Genomic DNA, 19,825 nt, shown 5'->3' with positions numbered 1-19,825 from the left:
CATCAATTACAAATTTTTTCGTACAAATAAAATAGAACGCTGGACAGAACCGGTCCATTGTGCAAAAAAATCCTAACGAAGAGAGAGAAATAAAAAAAATGATAAAATAGGTTTTGGCAAGAAAAACAAGGGCAATATGAGAAAAGAAAAAAAAAAAAGATAAAAATGAGAAATTAATGCTAAGATTTTTGTATATGGGGGAGTTCAGTGTTATCAAAACCTGAACGAGGACTGAAAGCAAGAATAAAAACAAGGAGAGGGATTTATTTCAAATTGTCTCATTATTTATTTATATACGAAAAAATGATATACTGTATATATATAAATATTAAAAGTAGATTGCGATGAAAGTTGGGGCGGTGGAAGCTTTTGAGGAATATTCCATTGGGTTTCACCGTCGAAGAAGAAAGCAATCAGCAGAGTCAAATTGAAAGCAGGGGGCCAACGGCGGTTGCGATGGGCGGGAGCGGTGTTGCCTTGGCAGAGGAGCAACAGCAGCAGCAGTCTTCCGTCAGCAACTCTACAGACGTAGGAGCGCCTGATCGCCCTATCCGCGTTTACGCCGACGGGATCTACGATCTCTTCCATTTCGGACACGCTCGCTCACTCGAACAAGCTAAGAAGCTGTAGGATTTTGTTTTTACGTTCATTCTTTCACGACCTGCTTTTGATGTTTTCAACTGCTAATTCTGCTGCCTCAATTTGATCTCGAGAGATCCCGTGTGAATATATTCCGTTTTCCTAGTATTTTGATTGGTGTATACAGTTATTTATTCAAAAATTTGTGTGTGGTCTCGTCTGAATCGTCTGTATTTTTGTTTCTTCTGTTGGTTAATTGTATGCACTAAGTGGAATTTGAAAGATCTTGTTTCAATTGGCCGCAGCACTTCCTTTTTTGCAATTACGCGTTAAAATGTCTAATGAAATGATTTTGGATGAATTTGTTGTTTTAGCTTGTGGTATTTTCAATCCTATGTTGAGTAGTTAGACTTATATTTGTTTGATTGATTGGTTTATTTTTGTTTTTATTTTTATTTTTATTTCAGTGATTTAGTTGATTGGATGTTCTTGTTTTGTTAATTTAGGTTCCCAAATACTTATTTGCTGGTAGGCTGCTGTAGTGATGAGGTTACTCACAAGTTCAAGGGAAAGACTGTTATGACTGAATCAGAGCGATATGAATCCCTTCGCCATTGCAAGTTGGTGCCTTTCCCATGGTTTCTTTGGTGTCTTAATTTTATGGAGCTTTATATGGTTTATTTGAAGCCCTTGCGATGTTTTATTGATATTCTAACGCATTCTAGCTATTGTTAGGTTGTTAGATTGTTGAGCGCATGAAGCGATAAATACACTTCCACGTGTTCAAGATTGGAGATCAATTAGATCATAATGTGTGTGTGTGTGTGTGCGCAATGCGCCCACACGTGTGTGGAGAGAGTAGACAGAGTTGGTAGGCTCAGTGATGTTTACATTATTATAGATGACAAAATGCTTATGCAACATCAAATTGACTGCAATTAGTAAGCTGTCAGTACACCCCCTTCCCGATTCATTGGACTTTCCATTTTCAGGTGGGTTGACGAGGTCATTCCTGATGCCCCATGGGTAGTAGACCAAGAGTTTCTGGACAAGCACAAAATCGATTATGTAGCTCATGATGCTCTTCCGTAAGATTTCTTATTTAAAGACATTCCACAGCATGTTATATTCGGTGTCTGAAAGTGTTGAATAAATAGAAGTGATCAATGTTAGATATATATAATCTTAAAGTTACCTTGTGACTAATTCCTAGCAGTTCATGAGTATAAGCTTTATTATTTTTCACAATGTCTCTCTTTCTCTATTTCGAGCTTGTAAATTTTATGACAACAGCTCCCGCAGGCAAACTGGATGAGTGTTGTTAATTGCCTGAGAGTCCAGCTTGTGTTGTTTCCCACTCCAGAAGTTTTTAAAGTTTTATACAGTGATGTTTATGTTGTTACATAAAACTAATAAATTCAAAGCTAATATACTTCTTATTTCAAGTTCTACAAAGGCATTCATGTGATAATGATTATATAGAGGGAATAAAAAATAAATTAATCAGGGGATGGATTTGAAACACCACATCTTAGATTTCCTAATCTTTCGAGTATTAAATGCTAAGATTTGATTTTCACAGACGTATATCATAGCTTAAAGTAAAGGTTTGCATCATGCTATGTATAAGGAGTCAAGTTGCTTAAGCATAAAATAACGGATCAAACGAAATAAGTAACATAGATGCTAGCATGTTTGAGTCATTTCATGGTGCACAAGTCATTGCCCTTAGTTTGATTTTTGTGGGCTGAGCTGTATATTTTCTTTATCCCGCTTGTTTGATATAACTTTCATATCACAGCTATGCTGATGCAAGTGGAACTGCAAATGATGTTTATGAATTTGTAAGTGTGGAATTCTAGACTTCCTTCTATAGTACCCTGCATTTTGTTTTTATGTATGCTGGTGATCTTTTCTGCTGTACTTTCTTTCTACCTGATAACCGTGTGTTACCTACTTCTCATGTAGGTCAAAGCTGCTGGTAGATTTAAAGAAACTAAAAGAACTGAAGGAATTTCGACTTCTGACATTATTATGAGGATAGTAAAGGATTATAATCAATATGTGATGCGCAATTTAGATCGTGGATATTCAAGGAAGGAGCTTAATCTGAGCTATGTAAAGGCAGGATTTCTAAACACTCATCTTGTTCTGTCATGACTTGTTTCGGGTGTACAGTGTACATTGCTTTGTTCATTTGCCAGGATATGATCACTTTGCACAGTTAGTGAGGAAGGGTGCTTATGATTTTTATTGTCCATGTGGCAGGAAAAACGAATGAGGGTGAATATGCGATTGAAGAAACTACAGGAGAAAGTCAAAGAACATCAAGAAAAAGTCGGCGAGAAGGTAAAATTTCTTGTGATTGACCTGTTGGCTCTTTTCTTTTTTTTTTTTTTCCTTCCGGGTCCTGTTTCAGTGAACTAGCTTGGTTGAATCAAAAAATTAGATCATAGGAACTTGCATTTTTCCATCATGAAGTATCTATGTTGAAAAGAACTATATAAGAAGAATGAAGTTTTCTAAAGTATTTTGATCCAATGTTTTATTCCATTGACAATATGATTGTGGTACCGAGTTCCTTTGACAATAAAATTGCCACAATAGTTGAAAGCAGATGTTCTTTGGCTTGTTTAAGTACTTATAATGACCAAATTGTGGTCATTGGGTTATGCTTCAACTAATAAAGGGAAAGATGCATGCTGGTTATTGTTTTTCTTGTTTCCGACTGCTAATGTGTTTTTGATTTATCATGTTAGCATATGTATGACATTGCCATTGTCCATTTTCATGTCGCAAACTTACTCAGACTGCATTGTGTCTTCAATCTTTTGTCTTTTAGATACAAACTGTAGCCATGACAGCACGTGTTCGTCGTAATATGTGGGTTGAAAATGCTGATCGGCTGGTTGCCGGATTCCTTGAAATGTTTGAGGAAGGATGTCATAAAATGGTGAGTAGCATAGTTGAAGTCACACCCTTTCTCATACTCAAGGTTTCACAATAAAATTTATGTGCTACATTGCACATATACATTTAACGTCTTTCTTTCCGGGTTTGTATTCCTCAGGGAACTGCCATTAGAGACCGCATTCAAGAGAGTTTAAGAGGACAACAGGTGATGGGCTTGCTTGAAAATGGCGAGGATAGTGACGAAGATGCATACTATTACGACACAGATGAAGAATACTACGATGATGAATCTAATGAGAGTGACGGCAAGTGATCTGCTGTCTCAAAGGTTGTAGTCAACCAGGTTTTATACTTGGAGTTAAGATATTGCTAAATAGCTGGAGGTAAATTGTTCTGCCTGTGTGTGTCGGGGTGGGATGTTTCTACCGATCTTGCGAGGTTTATGGCTTGCATTTGCTATATGTTTGCACTGCTGGTTTTTATTTTTATTGTTGTCTAGTGTTTATTACTATGAATGAATTAGAGCTGCCAAAGCCAAACTATGAATGGAAGGAATTATGGGCTTTGTTTGGATGTTTTTTCTATATCTATTGGGCATAGAATTCTGCATTTGGGAGAAAACGGAATAGAGTATATAGGATGGAAATATATATATATATATATATAGGTTAGGTGCTGATTGGGAATTAATCAACATTTTTACGGCACATGATACGTAGATTGTCGTCACATAATTTGAATTAATACATGTAATATGTGATTAGTAGATTGTTATAATGTATTGTCAGTTTATATTGTTAGTTCATTTTTTTTTTTTTTGTGTGTTGTATAAATATACATTTTGTGTTGAGATTAATTATTTTGTGCCTTGTGTAAATTATTGTGGTTAATATGCTGTGTTTGCATTATATTAATATTTTTTTTTAGATCAATCATAGTATGTGTTATGTCAATTTATATGTTTTTATAATTTGTTTATATTTTACGTGTTACCTGTTTATATTTTATATGTTGTCAGTACGACATTGATTAATTAAGTATTGTAATTCTGCATATGAATATACATACAATGTAGAATGATTGATGAAGCAAACGTGAAATACATGGTTGTATTCGTGAGTATGCGACAGGCTAGTCTTCAGTATTTAAAATTGAATACAGCGTGGTTATCGAAATTATAGAGCTTTGTTATTTTTTAGTGGCAGAGTTTTGGAAATTTGAGAATAATAAATAAAAGTTAGTAGTTAATGTGATTTTTGTGAGAGATGATGTGGATGTCTTTAAATATAAACAGTGGCAAAATTCAAAATGGTGTTGTAGTTTAAAATCGGTAAATTCAGTTTTATGATACCTTTCTATGAAGCAGAAACATAGTCTTGCTGATGTTCTTCCAATTTTGATTCTTTATTGGTGAAGGGGAATGAAAAATTAAATGGAAGGAAATCTATGGGTATGTTGGGTTATGATTTTTAATCTATTTCAACATTATAATATAAAAATTTATTTTTAGTTTTAATTATATAACATTATTGTGTGTTTTTAGTTTTATTGCGTAAAACTCCCGTTAATGTAAATTTGCACGAAACATCTTTTTTGTCTAAAATTGATTTTGATTTTAAACAAAGACCTAAATTGTGCAAATTTTATACAAATAAAAAATTTAAAATATTTTAAATATTTTTTTGAATAAATAAAGGATATTTTTTATATTTATATTTATATTTATATATATATATTTATTTTTATGATTTTTTAAATAAATAATTGATAAATCATAATAAATAAATAATTGACAATAAATAATTTACTTTGGAATATTATGTACTTTGAAGTTTTATTTATTTATATACTTTGGTTGATAATATTTCATAATATATTTTTGCACGAAACATTCTCATTGTCCAGGTTTATATATTATGATATGTATAACAAGTTAATTACATTTTATATAGGTAGTGCGGAGATATCCGATGCACAACAAGAAATGATGGACGTCCATTTTTAACAAAGCCGGTTATGCCCCTATATAGAAGGATTTTAAGTAACATATAATGTATATTGCAGAGACCATGTCACTTGCCCGAAACTTCATTGCACAATTACAGCGCTAGTGTCGGATGAATTATCCACTTTAAAAGACTTGTTAGAGGATAATAAATAGCAATATAGCTCAGTCGTTGAATAGTTGTGTGTGCTCAGCAAGGTCATTACATTTTGTTGGGATGTTTCATTCTATCCGGCAACATGTGATGTCTATGATGAATCAATTAACCCGGTGTGGACCCATGATATGGATGTGGCGTAACAACCTGCAGACAAAGATAATTTATCACATATCATTTTTCCAACCTGGCCAAAGCAAAATGCGATTTGAATCACAACAGATAAAACAGATTAAAAAATATGATTGTTTTGGTCATTATGACACAACCAAAAAAATTGCAAGTCGTTATGACACAAATGAAAAAATTGCAAGGAGATTTTATTGTAGGTATTTCTTGCATGTTTCTTATGGCTGGAATTTTCTTTTGTTTATGAAAGATTGTACATTGAATGTAATTTATGTATGGAACCACTATTGAATGATTTGAAAATTCGATGATATTCCTCTGCATTTTACTGGAAGTACACAACTATTTTTCCAGAGTACATATTAGTCCAAAATAATTCTTCCAAAGTATAAAACAGAATTCATAACGAAAGTACATTACATGTTATTGTAATTATATTAAATATGACCAGGAGTAATAGTTATTAACAACAACAATATATTACACGGGATTTTGCTTATTAAATTCTACATAATAATTTAGGTCTTTTATGTCCCCTAAGTACTCATTACGGTATAACATGACCCAGAGTGTACCCCTATCATTTATTTGAAGTTATATCATATATATTAAATTTATTTATGAAGGTATTTAATATTGTTGAAAGAGTTGCTGCAATGAAAATATGAGTATATTGTGACGTTCAAAGAGTATATTCATTAATATCAGGTGTATACATATCCGAGTAAGGGGGTGCATCTTTGTGTATGGAAGTATTTATAATTGTGTACAAGTACTATTAATGTGAACACGGGTATTCAAGTAATATGAGCAAAATTTGTCAATGATTTTTGTTGGATCAAAGAACTACGAGTTGATAACATTATACCCACTTTGTAGACAGGGGATACTCCCGAGATGACATCTGAAAGAACCTATCAACACATTCAATAGCGGGTGAGAACGTCAATTACAACAGATATAAAATAACATATATTTAGGTGACCAAAAGTAATATATATGTTAAAGTCAGTGCATAATTGAAGATCTAACATGTTCTTTGTATGGTGATTGTTTGTCCAAAAATTTCTGAAAGTGAGATGTAACATCCAACAATAGTAAATATGGGGTATAAGGGATATCAAGTATTTAGTTGTGAGACATATTGAACTTTTCCACACTATAGGGAATATATTAGTCATTGATGCGTAAATGTTACCGGTCCACTGGTGCTTTCAGAATAATTTAGTGAGTAAACGTCTTCTTAATATACATCAATTACGTTTAAAGTTACTTAGATATCATATTCCTTATACGAATGGATTCAATTAGTTAAGAGGTATATAAATTAGTGAAATAAAAGTACAAACATCATCATTGAGGGTATGTGCTCTCGGCCTAGGGGTTTTTCGATACCCAATTAGGGAATATTGTCAACCAAAGTATATTATTTACTTATATGGGTACTTGGTCTCTTCTAGTACATCTGTGCACATGACATGAGTGTCTAAATCACATACAAGGGTATATAAACTAGTGAAATAAAAATATAAATATTATCATTGGGAGTATGTGGTCTCGGCCTAGGGCTTGTTGACACTCAATCATGATATCTTGCCAACCTATCATGTATACAAACATATACATGAGCAGAATGCAATTACATATAGACAACTTCTTAAAATATCATATGTTAGTTTAAAATAGTCGGTGATTAGTAAAGTCTACTCCAAAATATAATATAAACGATAAGTACCCCTATTTGGCCACAAATCTTAGCTATTCATCAATCCAATTGTAACAAATTTCACCTAAATCATTCACATTGAACTAGACAGACCCTCTGAGGTGCCCTGTTAAAATTTCTTGCAGCAACTTTTGCCCTATAAGCCTTGACATCATCAAATTCGGTTACCCAGCTGTCTAGTGGGTAACAGTCTGTATCTTCTAAAGCGTAGCTCTCAGTTTATATCCATACACGTCTGCTACGAAGCCATCTGAAGCAACGGGGCACTTTAGGTAGTCCTCTTGCTTTTTTCGAGTGCCGGAGTACACTCGTTCATCCAGGCATGCAATGAAGAAAACCAATTATTTCAATAAGTATAGACTATCTCAAGTTTTTCTCACCTAAATATATAAATTAAATGAATACTAAAAAGCCCATGGTGCATCCAATCAAGTAAATTTTCCCTAATTTGAAGTCCCGCATAAATTTCAGTAGGTACCGATGACACGTAGTTTCCCAAGCGTAGTCACCCAACGACGTCAAGTCATCAAAATATACTACTAAAAATATTTGAACCCGATAGTTTAGGGTTGTAAACAAAATGTTGACAAAAACAAATGAAGTATACAGTTTGAAAAATTCAACAATGGCTATAACGTCGTTTCAGAATGTTAAAGTAAGATTATCCGTCACCGAGGCTTGTACAAATCCAACAAAGGCACAAATAAAATAGATCCAAGTACACTGTGAACTCAAACAATCGATTCTACCATAAACTTTAACTTACTTTTTTGAACTCCGCCTTGGGAATGAAGTCTTTTTCGACATCTTTACTGGGAGTTGATCTCTCGGCGGTGAGGGAAGACTTCCGACGGCGGCGGAGGTTTCTGTAGGAAGGCTCGGCAGCAATTAGTTCGCTAGAGGACTTCGACGGTGAGGGCAGCGTGGAAGGGGAAGAGTTTGGAAGAATAACTCATCCACAAAGTCGGATGGTGAGTTTCATTAGGGTTTTATTTTATTTTTAGGTTTAAATTACTGTAACTGATTCTAGTACATAAATAAAGATTCGAGGCACATTACTCTGAAATTTTCTTTGTACAACGTGATAATTTTGGAGTACATAACTAGATAATGTAGGTTTATATAAAAATAATGAGAGTACATATAATATTCGTTACATTATATGGTGATTCATGGGTAAAATGGGTACTAAGGAGTCAAGTGTAAAGTGAAATGAAAAGTAAGGAGTGCAATGCTTTTTCAAAATGGAGAGAGACTGAACTTAAATATTTTTTAGTTGACAGGTGTTTTACGGTTACAAGTCCAACCCCACGCCACCAGACCATCCCTTACGGGACAAATATTATAAATATATAATTTTACCTACACTTATATAGTGATAAAACATCATATTGACATTTAATGATTAAGAGATACAAATATATTATATTATATATAATATATGTCTCACTACAATTTATCCAATATTACACAAAATAATTTGTATCCTACCTAATCAGCAACGAGAATGAGCGATGAGCTTATGTAATGGTTCTTTCTTAAGCCATCGACAATTTATCCGTTAATATCATGTGACGTGACTTGAGTCTCATGCATCTGCTTTATTTGGCCAAAATATTTTAAAAGAAATTGAACACAGTAGCTGTCCTTTTCTTTCTTAGCAGGAAGAAGCCGTATATTGCATTAAGTCTGAAGTGCTCTTCGATTTTTTACTTGAAAAATGAAGCCAAAGCATATAATTTTTTTATAGGTTGGCTAAACAAAAAGCCTTGTTGCAGACATGGATAACAACGATACATGAGTCATTGTCTGTGTTCTAATGTGCGATCCTCCCCGCAGTACTTGACAACTTGGTGGGCCAGGTTGCTTTTTTAGATTTGATAAATATTAAAATTATATTTATAATACTACATATAATATATTTATAAGAATTTATTAATTAAAAAATTATATATATTTCTTAATAGTTATGTTTATATTATTTTGGTATTTTATGAGAAAAGTTTGATCAATAGCTTAATTAATCCATTTGAAAAATATATTATGTATTTTTTTTTATTGTATTTAAATTTAAATTTCTAAATTATTATGTAACTATAATATTTAAAAATTATTTTTTATTTAATCTTTTATTGATAAAAAATACCTTTTTCTTCGTCGATGTTTATATGAATTTTAAGAAAAATAGGTAAAAATTGAATTTTTTTTTTCTTGTATAGTAAAAAAAAAAAAATTGATATTTCTACTAAAAAAGAAACAAAATATTCTATTATGACAATCAGAAAAGAAAAATTAACATAAATTTAGATCAGACAAGGAATAATAATATTACTTTTATTAAATATTATAATATTTATAAAGAATATATATTTATTTTTTAAACATATGAAATGTTTAATAAGGTGGAAAATATAGAGATTTCAGATCTCTTTGATGCCACTGTAACGTCATTTCCAACACAGAAACCTACTCAGAGTTTATTTTAATTTTCTTTCCTCTCTCTTCCATACGAATAAATATTTACACTCACTAAAGAACCTACTAAAATCTCTATATTTTTCACCTAATTAAATATTTTATACTTCCTTATCTATTTATCAGTTTGGTTTTTTTTTATGAAGTTTTAATAATATTAGTACTATATTGGGTAAAATAACGTTGTAATAACATTTATGTAATATATTGTAAGTTGTAAAAGTATTTTTAATGTTAGCAGAAAATACAGTTTCTAAAAAACAAAATAAATACTTTGTTACGAGACAGATCAAAAAACTAGATAGATTAGCAAGGGACGGAAGAGGAAGTATCTTTTAAGAAATAAAATTTTACTTTTTTTTATCATATTTTATTCTTATTGTATTTAATAAAAATAAAAAAATTAATTAAAAAATAATTTTCATATACTATTCACATGGTAAATTGTAAAAAATATTATCATCGTATACCCAATTATTACTTTTATTTTTTATTTATCTCGTTTGCAAAAATATATTATATACATCTGCAAAAATCGTCATTTATATCCTATGGTTGTGCGTGATCGCACGTGAAACAACTATTGTGTGAACATCACGTACGACCAAATGACATAAATGATGATTTTTATAAATGTATAGATATATTTAACCAGCAAGATAAATACACGATAAAAGTTATAATTAAGTATATACGGATGTTATTTTTGCAATTTTTTCACCTCATCAATAATCAATGGGTGGCTTATGATGGCGAAAACATCCGTTAATATTCATTATTGATGGAATGAGGATTATTTTGAGTAAGACCTTTTTACTTGTGTTTTTATTTTTTTATAGATTTAATTTTATGTTTAAAAAAATTCAAATTTCTATATGAAAGTATTTTAGCATATTATATCTTTTTATTTATTTTCTATGGTGAGACTGGACAAGCTCGTGGTTTATTTGTACATTTGTTTGTTTATTATTCAGAATATGAATGTTGATTGTTTTATGACGACTGCTCTACTTGATTTGTGGACATTGCTTGAAACACTTGTACATGTCTTTTTCTACAAAAATCGGATTTACCCTGGACTATACATGATATTTGTTCAGTCTTTCTTGGATCAGATGTTGTACTAGAAAGTTTGGCAGTAGAATTCTATCTGAATCCAGTTTATTATTCTATATTTTTTTGCACATTCTATTAGTAGTTGTTGTACAAAAAGCCTTACATGAAAATTCATTTGTGTGACAGCGGGACATCAAAACAAAGCAATCCCAATTACCTTACTACAAATAGACTGACGAGGTTCTTCTGAGAGTGTACACTAGATAGAAATAGAGTCGAGAAATGAAAATTCAAATTAACAAGTTCAAACCTGGTTTTGTATGAATAACAAGGAAGAACAAAAACATGTTTTTTTAGAACATTAATAATTAATTACACTATTATTCATACATTGATATATATATATATATGTGTGTGTGTGTGTGTGTAAGAAGGAATATATGCATGTTATCTAGAACTTCCTTCCAATAAATCATCACTTGAAAGTTCTGTAATTAAAAACTGAATCAGTAATAGTTGTTCTTGTGTTGAGTGGTTAAACGATTGTATTATATTATCTTTTTATATGTAATATGGATAATTTCCAGTGTATAATATTATATATTTTCATGGGATCATGAATAAGATTCTAGATGTAATGATCATAAAGTTCAATACACAAAACCATCCCAAAAATCCAAAAATTGACCTGTGGGGGCCAAGTACCTTAGCCTACAAACAAAATAACACACTGGACACTGTAGGAACCCCAACTAGAATGTACACAGCGCTTCCACGGTTGCTCGATGGTTTTATTGGTAAAGAAATCATATTGACATACCTTAACTAGTCTTTACATGTACAAACTATCAAACCAATTTTCAATCAATATCAAGAATGGAAAATTTCAATTGAATTCAAGTATTCTATTATGAAAACACATACCATGAAAATTAAATTTAAATTCAAGTATTTGGCCATGAAAAAATATATATATATAGATAGATATATATATAGAGAGAGAGAGTACCTTTGAAACAAAATACTATCAACATAGAAATGAGATGTAAAACAATGGGCAAAGATCTATGCAACCATTAATGTCATTTTTATTTATTTATATGGGTTGGAAGTTTCCAACTCCAGAGTACCTCTTCTTGATTGTCGTCTTCTCGAAATAGATGTTTCGTACTTTCACTATGCCTAAATCTTGCACCAACGAGTACCCAATTGGATTTTTAATGAAAGAAGGGTTGTTTCTATCCCTGTGTAAATACAAATTAGTGTCCGGATATTTTATAATGAAATACATTAAGAAGTGTTATTACGCGCTATTGTATATACGCGTATAGGTGTTAACTTGTTTATTCCTAATCACATATCTTTTTTCCTTAAACTCTGTCGCCAATCAATTTTTTTTTTTAGGAAATTATCAACTTTTCTCTAATCTGATCAAATTCTTGACTCAAAAATCTAATTTCACGAATCATTTTCAATGCATGCTAAAAATTATAAGCAATGAGTAGTGATACTTAACAACAATATTAATAACAATATTACCCATGGTTTTGCTCTTTCAGAGATCTTTTCATATAGGTCATCATGTTTTAACTCTCTTCTACGATTGTCAACCTTGACTAATAAACAGATAAGTCTAGCCAAATCTACGGCTTACAAATCAATCTACATGCCAATCAACGACTAAGTCTAGCGAAATTCAAAGCTTATACAATTTATCAATCAACTTGTCAATCAACGGCTAAGTCTAGCCAAATTCATGTATTACATAATTTATAAAATGATTTGTAAATCAACAACCAAGTCTGGTCAAATCCACGGTTTACACAATTTATTAGTCGACTTGTCTATCAACAGTTAAGTCTAGCCAAATCCACGACTTACACAATTTATCAACGGACTTACCAATCAATGGCTAAGCCTAGCTAATTCACGGATTATACAATTTATTAGTTGACTTGTCAATCAATGGCTAAATTTAGCCAAATCCATGGCTTAAACAATTTGACCAACTATATTTTATCATTTAAATAACATATTCATACACCAACAATTAACAATTATTTTTCCATAACGGCATCGATGACCCAATAAAAAGTTAATCACATACTATATATATCATATCAACTTTCATCAGCAATTAATACTACCATAGCAAAATAAGTACACTAGGTTTCAGATACAAGACATAATCATAATAACTTATTCGATTCAGGCATTTACTCAAATGACCTATTCATTTTTCAGAGATGCATAATTTAACTCCTTACCTCACTTAGAGAAAAGATAACCAACTAAACTACGATTGACTCGTAGAACTTGATTCGATTAGATCACCTAACCACCAAACACAATTAATCAAATTACTCAAATTTTGCACAGATCTTACAAAATTTACCATAAATTCATCATTAGCCCAAACATTACGAAACTAATGTCAAATCGAAAACTAAAATTAACAAATTTCATGTCAAAGATAAAAACAAAAAAAATAATCACATCCAGAATATCATCTTATTGGCAACAACAACATTAAGATATTCAATTAACAAAATACCTAATGGACTAACTTGACTATGGATTGGGTATTATAGAAACTGAGATTGTCTAGGTGATAAAATATCCATATATTTTAGTAGAACAAAGGGTCACTTGAATGTGGATAGCAAGACATATGCGCAAAAAACAATTGAAACTCAAATTAAACTGACTTATGAGGTGGCGGTTGAGATATATTACTTGCCTTGGTAAGATCAACTATTTTATTTAGCTCATCTAGTTCCCAGTTGTCAACTTCATCAGTCATTATTGTAATCTATTACAAAAGAGAAAGTTCCAACTCTTTAATTTCAAGCTTTATCCGAAAGACAATTAAACCTAGCATGTTCTGAAACAGGGAAAAAAAAAAAAAAAGAAGCTAGTATATTTACCCCAGAACATACATAAAATCATGTATTATAACAAATTTACATTCCAAGTTAATAAAAAATACATGAAAAAAAAAAAATAAAGTAATTTTTTTATTCATGTAACTGAACCTCTTTATCATCTTAGTCTTGTAACTAGAGACCGTCTTAAAATAGTCCCGTAAGTAAAAATTTTTCAAAATTTAGTCCTCCATGTCTATGTGGCACCTGCGTGGCATGCTGATGGATACGTGTCGGCCAGGTTAGCGCCATGTGGTTGACACGTGTCCACCACGTTGATTTATTTTTAGGTTTTCAATATAAAGAAATTACAAATATAAAAATAAAAATAAAAAATGAAAATATAAATATAAAATTTTAAAAATAAAAATAAAATTAAAAATTAAAAATTACAAATAAATAAAGGGTAAACTGTTTTTTAGTCCTGTAACTGGACCCCCTTATCATTTTAGTCCCGTAAGTAGAGCCTGTTGCAAACTAGTCCCATAAGTGAAAAATTTTCGTTGTTTTAGTCCTCCGGCGCCGGAGACGCCCGCGTGGCTCGCCAGAAGCCACGTGTTTGCCAGGTCTCCCGCCAGGTCAGCATCACCTGGCGGACACGTGGATTTTATTTTATTTTTTTAAATTTTTTAAACTTTTTTTCAATTGGACCAAATAAAAAAAATTAAAAAAGACACATAAAATTTAAAATAAATTTTAAAAATATTAAAAAAAAATGAAAAAGAAAATAATAAAATCCACGTGTCCGCCAGGTGTCTCTGACTTGGCGGACACGTAGCCTCCGGCGAGCCACGCAGGCGTCTCCGGCGCCGGAGGACTAAAACAGCGAAAAATCTTCAATTATGGGACTAGTTTGCGATAGGCTCCACTCAAGGGACTAAAATTATAAGAGGGTCCAATTATAGGACTAAAAAATCAGTTTATCTATAAATAAAATAAAAAATAAATGTTATTCATATATCTGTCAAGTCAGCGTCATATGACCTTTAATAAGTTATATATAATATAGTTTTTAATTATATTTTTTTATATATATTTTTTTATTTTTTATTTTTAATATAAAAATATAAATTATCTACGTAGCGGCCACGTGGCGCTCACGTGATGGACATATAGATAATTTATATTTTTTTAATTTTAATTTTTAAAATTTTTTTTGTATATTTTATATGTTTTAATTTTATTATTTATGTATTTAAAAAATAAAATAAAAAATAAAAATTATCCAGGTAGCGGACTCGTGTCAGCCACGTGGCGCTGATCTGGTCGACACGTATTTGCCATAATGCCACATAGATGCTACGTAGGCATTGAAGACTAAATTGAGAAAATTTTCTACTTACAAGACTATTTTAAGACAATATCGAGTTACGAGACTAAAATAATAATTGAGTCCAATTACTAGACTAAAAAAATAGTTTACCCAAAAGAGAATGAGAAAGTAGAGAATTGGAAAAACACGTTTGTTTAAAGATTGAATGGTTATATTCATTTAACTTGTGAAATTTGAGAAACACAGAAATTGTGGTTTTGAAAAAACAAAAAAATTGGACACTTTATCCTCACCCAGCTCTTTGCTGACATAGACGGGTCTTGGGTGATCTTCAATTCCCAAGTTGATTTCTTTTAACTCATCTACTGTAGCTTTGACCCCTTCTTCAAGTGCGGCGGGTGCATTTTCTGCATTTCTTCAATCGTTGTCTCTTCACCCCCTTCAGTGATGTAGTATGATGATGCAACAATTTCTTCATTATCTTCTTTAGATTTGGTGAAGACAATGGTTTGATATTTAGCCTTTTTAAGTTTACCGCAATATATCATCATTTTTATTTGACACGTCAGGCGGGATGGAAAACGGCTTTTGATTTCTCCATTTATCTCCACATATTTTGTTGATGTAGAATTCATCTTGTTTTTCTCTTTATTGATCTTTGGTCCTAATCTTGTGAAGACAGAAGGTCTTAGCCTTTTGAAGACCGATACTTTTGTATTCTTGCCCATTCGAGGTGAATCGGAAGACAAGCTCTCGCTTTTGGTGACATGATGGTTTGCGGCCCTTTTGATAGGATTGTGTACTGGAGCTTATGGCATGTATCCAAGACCAGCCCTCAAACCTTGGGTTATTTGTGGTGGTAACTTTCCCAGCCGCGACTCCTCATTTGGATTATATCCAGCTTTTGTGAGAAGTTTGTAGGCTTTTGGGCCAAAGCTTTTATCCTTTTGCAATTGCATAGCCTCTATTTTTTCTTATTTTCCATTCCTTGTCTGTGAGGGAGAGATTGGGTTGAGTGGGGTCATTGAAAGAGTCAAATCTTTTAGAGGCTCAATTAATGAGTTTGGAGAACCTGAGGCGGGTGCTTTTTCTTTATCTCTTGACTTTGCCCCCAAGTTTGGTTGTGGTGCTTTGACATCTTCACGTACTTTGGATTCTTTTGCTTCTTTAGAGAAATATTTGGCATTAGCAAAGTGTGACTCGACTTCTGTATATGGCTTTGTGTCGCCGAGAATTTTCTTTGTCACTCCATTTTAAGTGTATTTGAAGCATTGGTGCCACGTTGATGGAACTACACCATTCTCATATATCCATGGTCTTCCTAACAGAACGCTGAAAGATGTCTTTGCATCTATGACGTAGGACAAAGGGTTAGTTTCCATTTCATCGATTAACAGTCTCAATCTTATGGTGCCAAGTGCTCTTTGCCCCTCTTGATTGTATCAATGTATTGTCATACGATTCTTGAACAATTGATCTACTAGTATTCCCAATTGTTGCAATGTGTATAGAGGAAGGACGTTGACTGCGGCTCCTCCGTGTAAGAATATCCGGCTAATCCTTTGCTCACAGATATAAACCACGACCAATAATGGCCGATTAAGGGGTTTGGATCCTAACATCAAATCTTCATCAGTGAAGGTTATCGTGGAACATTCTTCACTCGATTCGTCTCTGATCGCTTTGTTGTCTTTCTCGGTAGTGAGGCAATATGATTCTTCATCTTTTATGTCACCTTCAAGAGACACGAGCATGATTGAAGTGACATTAACGACAGCAGAATCGTCTTCCAGGGTGATCTTTCCTTCACGAACCAACTCCATGACTTTGTCTTTAAAGATTAATCAATTATGGATGGGATGTCCTACGACACGATGGTATTTGCAGTATCTTGGGTTGTCAACCTTTCCAGCTTCCTCCAGTCTTTTTGAATTCGGAAGTTCGATGAGGTTTTCTCTGAGTAGATCGTCAAAGATGCCCGAGACGTTAGAATCTAGGAAAGGATAAGCTTTGGATTGCTACTCTTTAAGGGTTGGCCTTGGAGGCCTGTATATCTGAGTTGGCTGTCTTTTCCTTGCAACTTCATTTTCTTTACTTTGGATCTTCACTGGTGCTTTGGTCGTCGCTTTTACGGCCAAGGCTTCTTTGCCGGAAGACTTGAAATAGGTGTTGTTCCCTTTCTTTGCGGCATCATATCTTTCGTATTTTTTGCTTTTGAAGATTCTTGAACTGGTGGTCCGTGCATCCCGCTTAAAGCCATACTTAACTCCATGTCATGAGCGTGGGTAGCAAGTTCTTCGAAAATGCCAGGTCGGATCCCTTGCAGGATGTATTTCAACCCCCAGTGCATTCCTTGGATGCATATCTCTATACCGGAGGCCTCGGAAAACTGGTCTTTGCAGTTCAAGCTCAGACTCCTCCAGCGGTTGATGTAGCCGATTGCTGGTTCATCTTTCCATTGACGAGTATTGGTGAGCTCTGTCATACTGACGGTTCTTTTTGTGCTGTAGAACCGGTTCAAGAACTTGTACTCCAACTGCTGCCAACTTTCAATGGAACCAGCCTCCAGGTCGATGTACCAGTCGAAGGCGTTGGCTTTTAATGACCGTACGAACTGCTTCACCAGGAGATCGCCGTATGTCCCAGCATTGTTGCATGTTTCCATGAAGTGTGCCACATGCTGCTTTGGGTTGCCCTTGCCATAAAATTGTTGGAACTTCTAAGGTTGATATCCTAACGGCCTCTTGACGGTGTCGATCCTTGAAGTGTAAGGCTTGACATAAATATTTTTTGGCCTTGAACTTCCTTCAAACTCCCTTTTGAGAGCTCCTTTGATATACTCGTCAAGCTGGGATAGATGGATGAAGGAGTCGGATGATGCTTGAAACGGCATTGGTCCCGCCATTTTTTCTTTACCATGACGTTGATCTGTGGGTGTTTCTGCTTCATGTTGGGCCTTTAGAGCATTATGGTTGGTTGGTTCTGGCTTGTCTAGTTTTGCAAGCAGCTTTGCGATGACATTGTCTTGTTGCTGCATGTGTTGAGACATCCCTTCAACGACTTTGGCCAGTGCAGCGAGTTGGTCTTCTATGTTTCAAGCGTTCGTGGTCATCACCGGGGCATAACTTGATGCAGTCGAACAAGTTGCAGTTTCTTAAGGGGTGACCGGTGCAGAGGTACTCTTGAAGCTTTCGTCCTCCTCACAGAGTGGATTTTGCTCTGTGATTTTCGGATGTGCGTTTTCGGAAAATGACAGTGCTCTTTTAGCCATGCTTCGTGTCATCACTCCAGCATTTGTTGAAGCACTTGAGGTTTTTGATGTTGTAGCAGCGACTCCTTTGGCGGCGGCGGCTAGAGCAGCAGCTTTTGGCACAACATTGGAAGTCTTGATCTTGTAGGAAGCCATTGATCGTTGAGAATTCGACGGGAAAAGAGATGAAAGGTAGAGTCGTCCCACTGGGCGTGCCAAAAATTTGTGCGACAAAAAAAAATTATGTTATATTTTTAAAAACAAAAAATCGTACAAATTACATTTAATTTAAATATATGCGGATCTTATTCTCTATTTGGATCCTTCAATTCTCTTCCTTGGTCGATTCATTTTCCAACTTGGAATTGAATGGCTTCTTTGATCCGAAGAAATTTGGTCTTCGGTTTGGCTTTGCCGGCTTTTGGAGGGCTTTGGTATCCGTCACTACCAAAAAAATAGTTTTATGCTACAGCCGAAAATTCATAACAAAAAGCCAATTTTCGTGCAATTTGCGTATTTGCTACGCCTTAGTGGCGACTTTTTATCCGTAATGTGTACTCGCGTAACGAATTTTTTTGCCAAGTACATTTTCGTAACTACTACTCTTGGTCAACGATCCTTATGACAAGCTTTTTGTTACGATATTTGTTACAAATTTATCCTTTTTTTGTTACGTCATTTATTTTTTTGTTACGTCATTTTTTTTGGTGATGTAACTTTATTCCCTATTGTTTAGGTGATCATTTGATATGGTACCCTGGAACATTTAATATGATTACTGGATATCAATTCGTCTTTTATTTTAGAGAACATGTATTATTTATGTAGTTCCTGTTTATTCAAGTTTCAGCCGCAATGTTAGAATCGTAAATCCTGTTTTTTTGCTTATATATGTGTTTTTGCTTATATATGTTTTTTTGTCCTTCGCCTTTTCCTTTGCAGTCTTTGTACGGTTATTTTTACTATTTTTTGTAGTATCCATCGATTACGAAACTATGCTTATAAATATCGTGTGATTCGATCGTATTTTTTTATGTGAGTAAATTTACTTACAGACAAAGTTCGTGAGTAATTACATGAGCAAATTAATCACAGAAAAAATTTCATGAGTAATGTCGTGAGTAATTACATGAGCAAATTAATCACAGACAAAATTTCATGAGTAATGTCGTGAGTGATTTACTAACAAAATTATTTATGGATTTTTCTCGTGAGAAATTACTTACGAGGTATTTACTAATAGAATACTCACGAATGAGATTTTGAGTAATTTCGTGAGTAATCAATTTACTCATGGATTTTTCATGATTATTCATGGAAATCCGTGAGTATTTTTTG

General features: G+C 33.3%; 1 protein-coding gene across 1 annotated transcript; it reads left to right on the top strand.

Moving 5' to 3' along the window:
• The first annotated feature begins 332 nt into the window (after positions 1 to 332).
• On the top strand, positions 333 to 4,065 carry LOC127266001 (choline-phosphate cytidylyltransferase 1-like). Its single transcript, XM_051296064.1, has 8 exons — positions 333 to 626; positions 1,086 to 1,199; positions 1,572 to 1,667; positions 2,381 to 2,423; positions 2,548 to 2,703; positions 2,848 to 2,928; positions 3,422 to 3,532; positions 3,650 to 4,065. The coding sequence occupies exons 1-8, from the start codon at positions 457 to 459 to the stop codon at positions 3,803 to 3,805; spliced, it is 927 nt and encodes a 308-aa protein (XP_051152021.1). The 5' UTR covers positions 333 to 456; the 3' UTR covers positions 3,806 to 4,065.
• Positions 4,066 to 19,825: the final 15,760 nt, after the last annotated feature.

Source organism: Andrographis paniculata, unplaced genomic scaffold (assembly GCF_009805555.1).
Source record: "Andrographis paniculata isolate CXL003 unplaced genomic scaffold, ASM980555v1 Contig74END, whole genome shotgun sequence".
In the NCBI taxonomy this organism is placed as follows: domain Eukaryota; kingdom Viridiplantae; phylum Streptophyta; class Magnoliopsida; order Lamiales; family Acanthaceae; genus Andrographis; species Andrographis paniculata.
The sequence above is the reverse complement of the archived record's forward strand: the minus strand, read 5'-3'. Positions and strand labels throughout refer to the sequence as shown.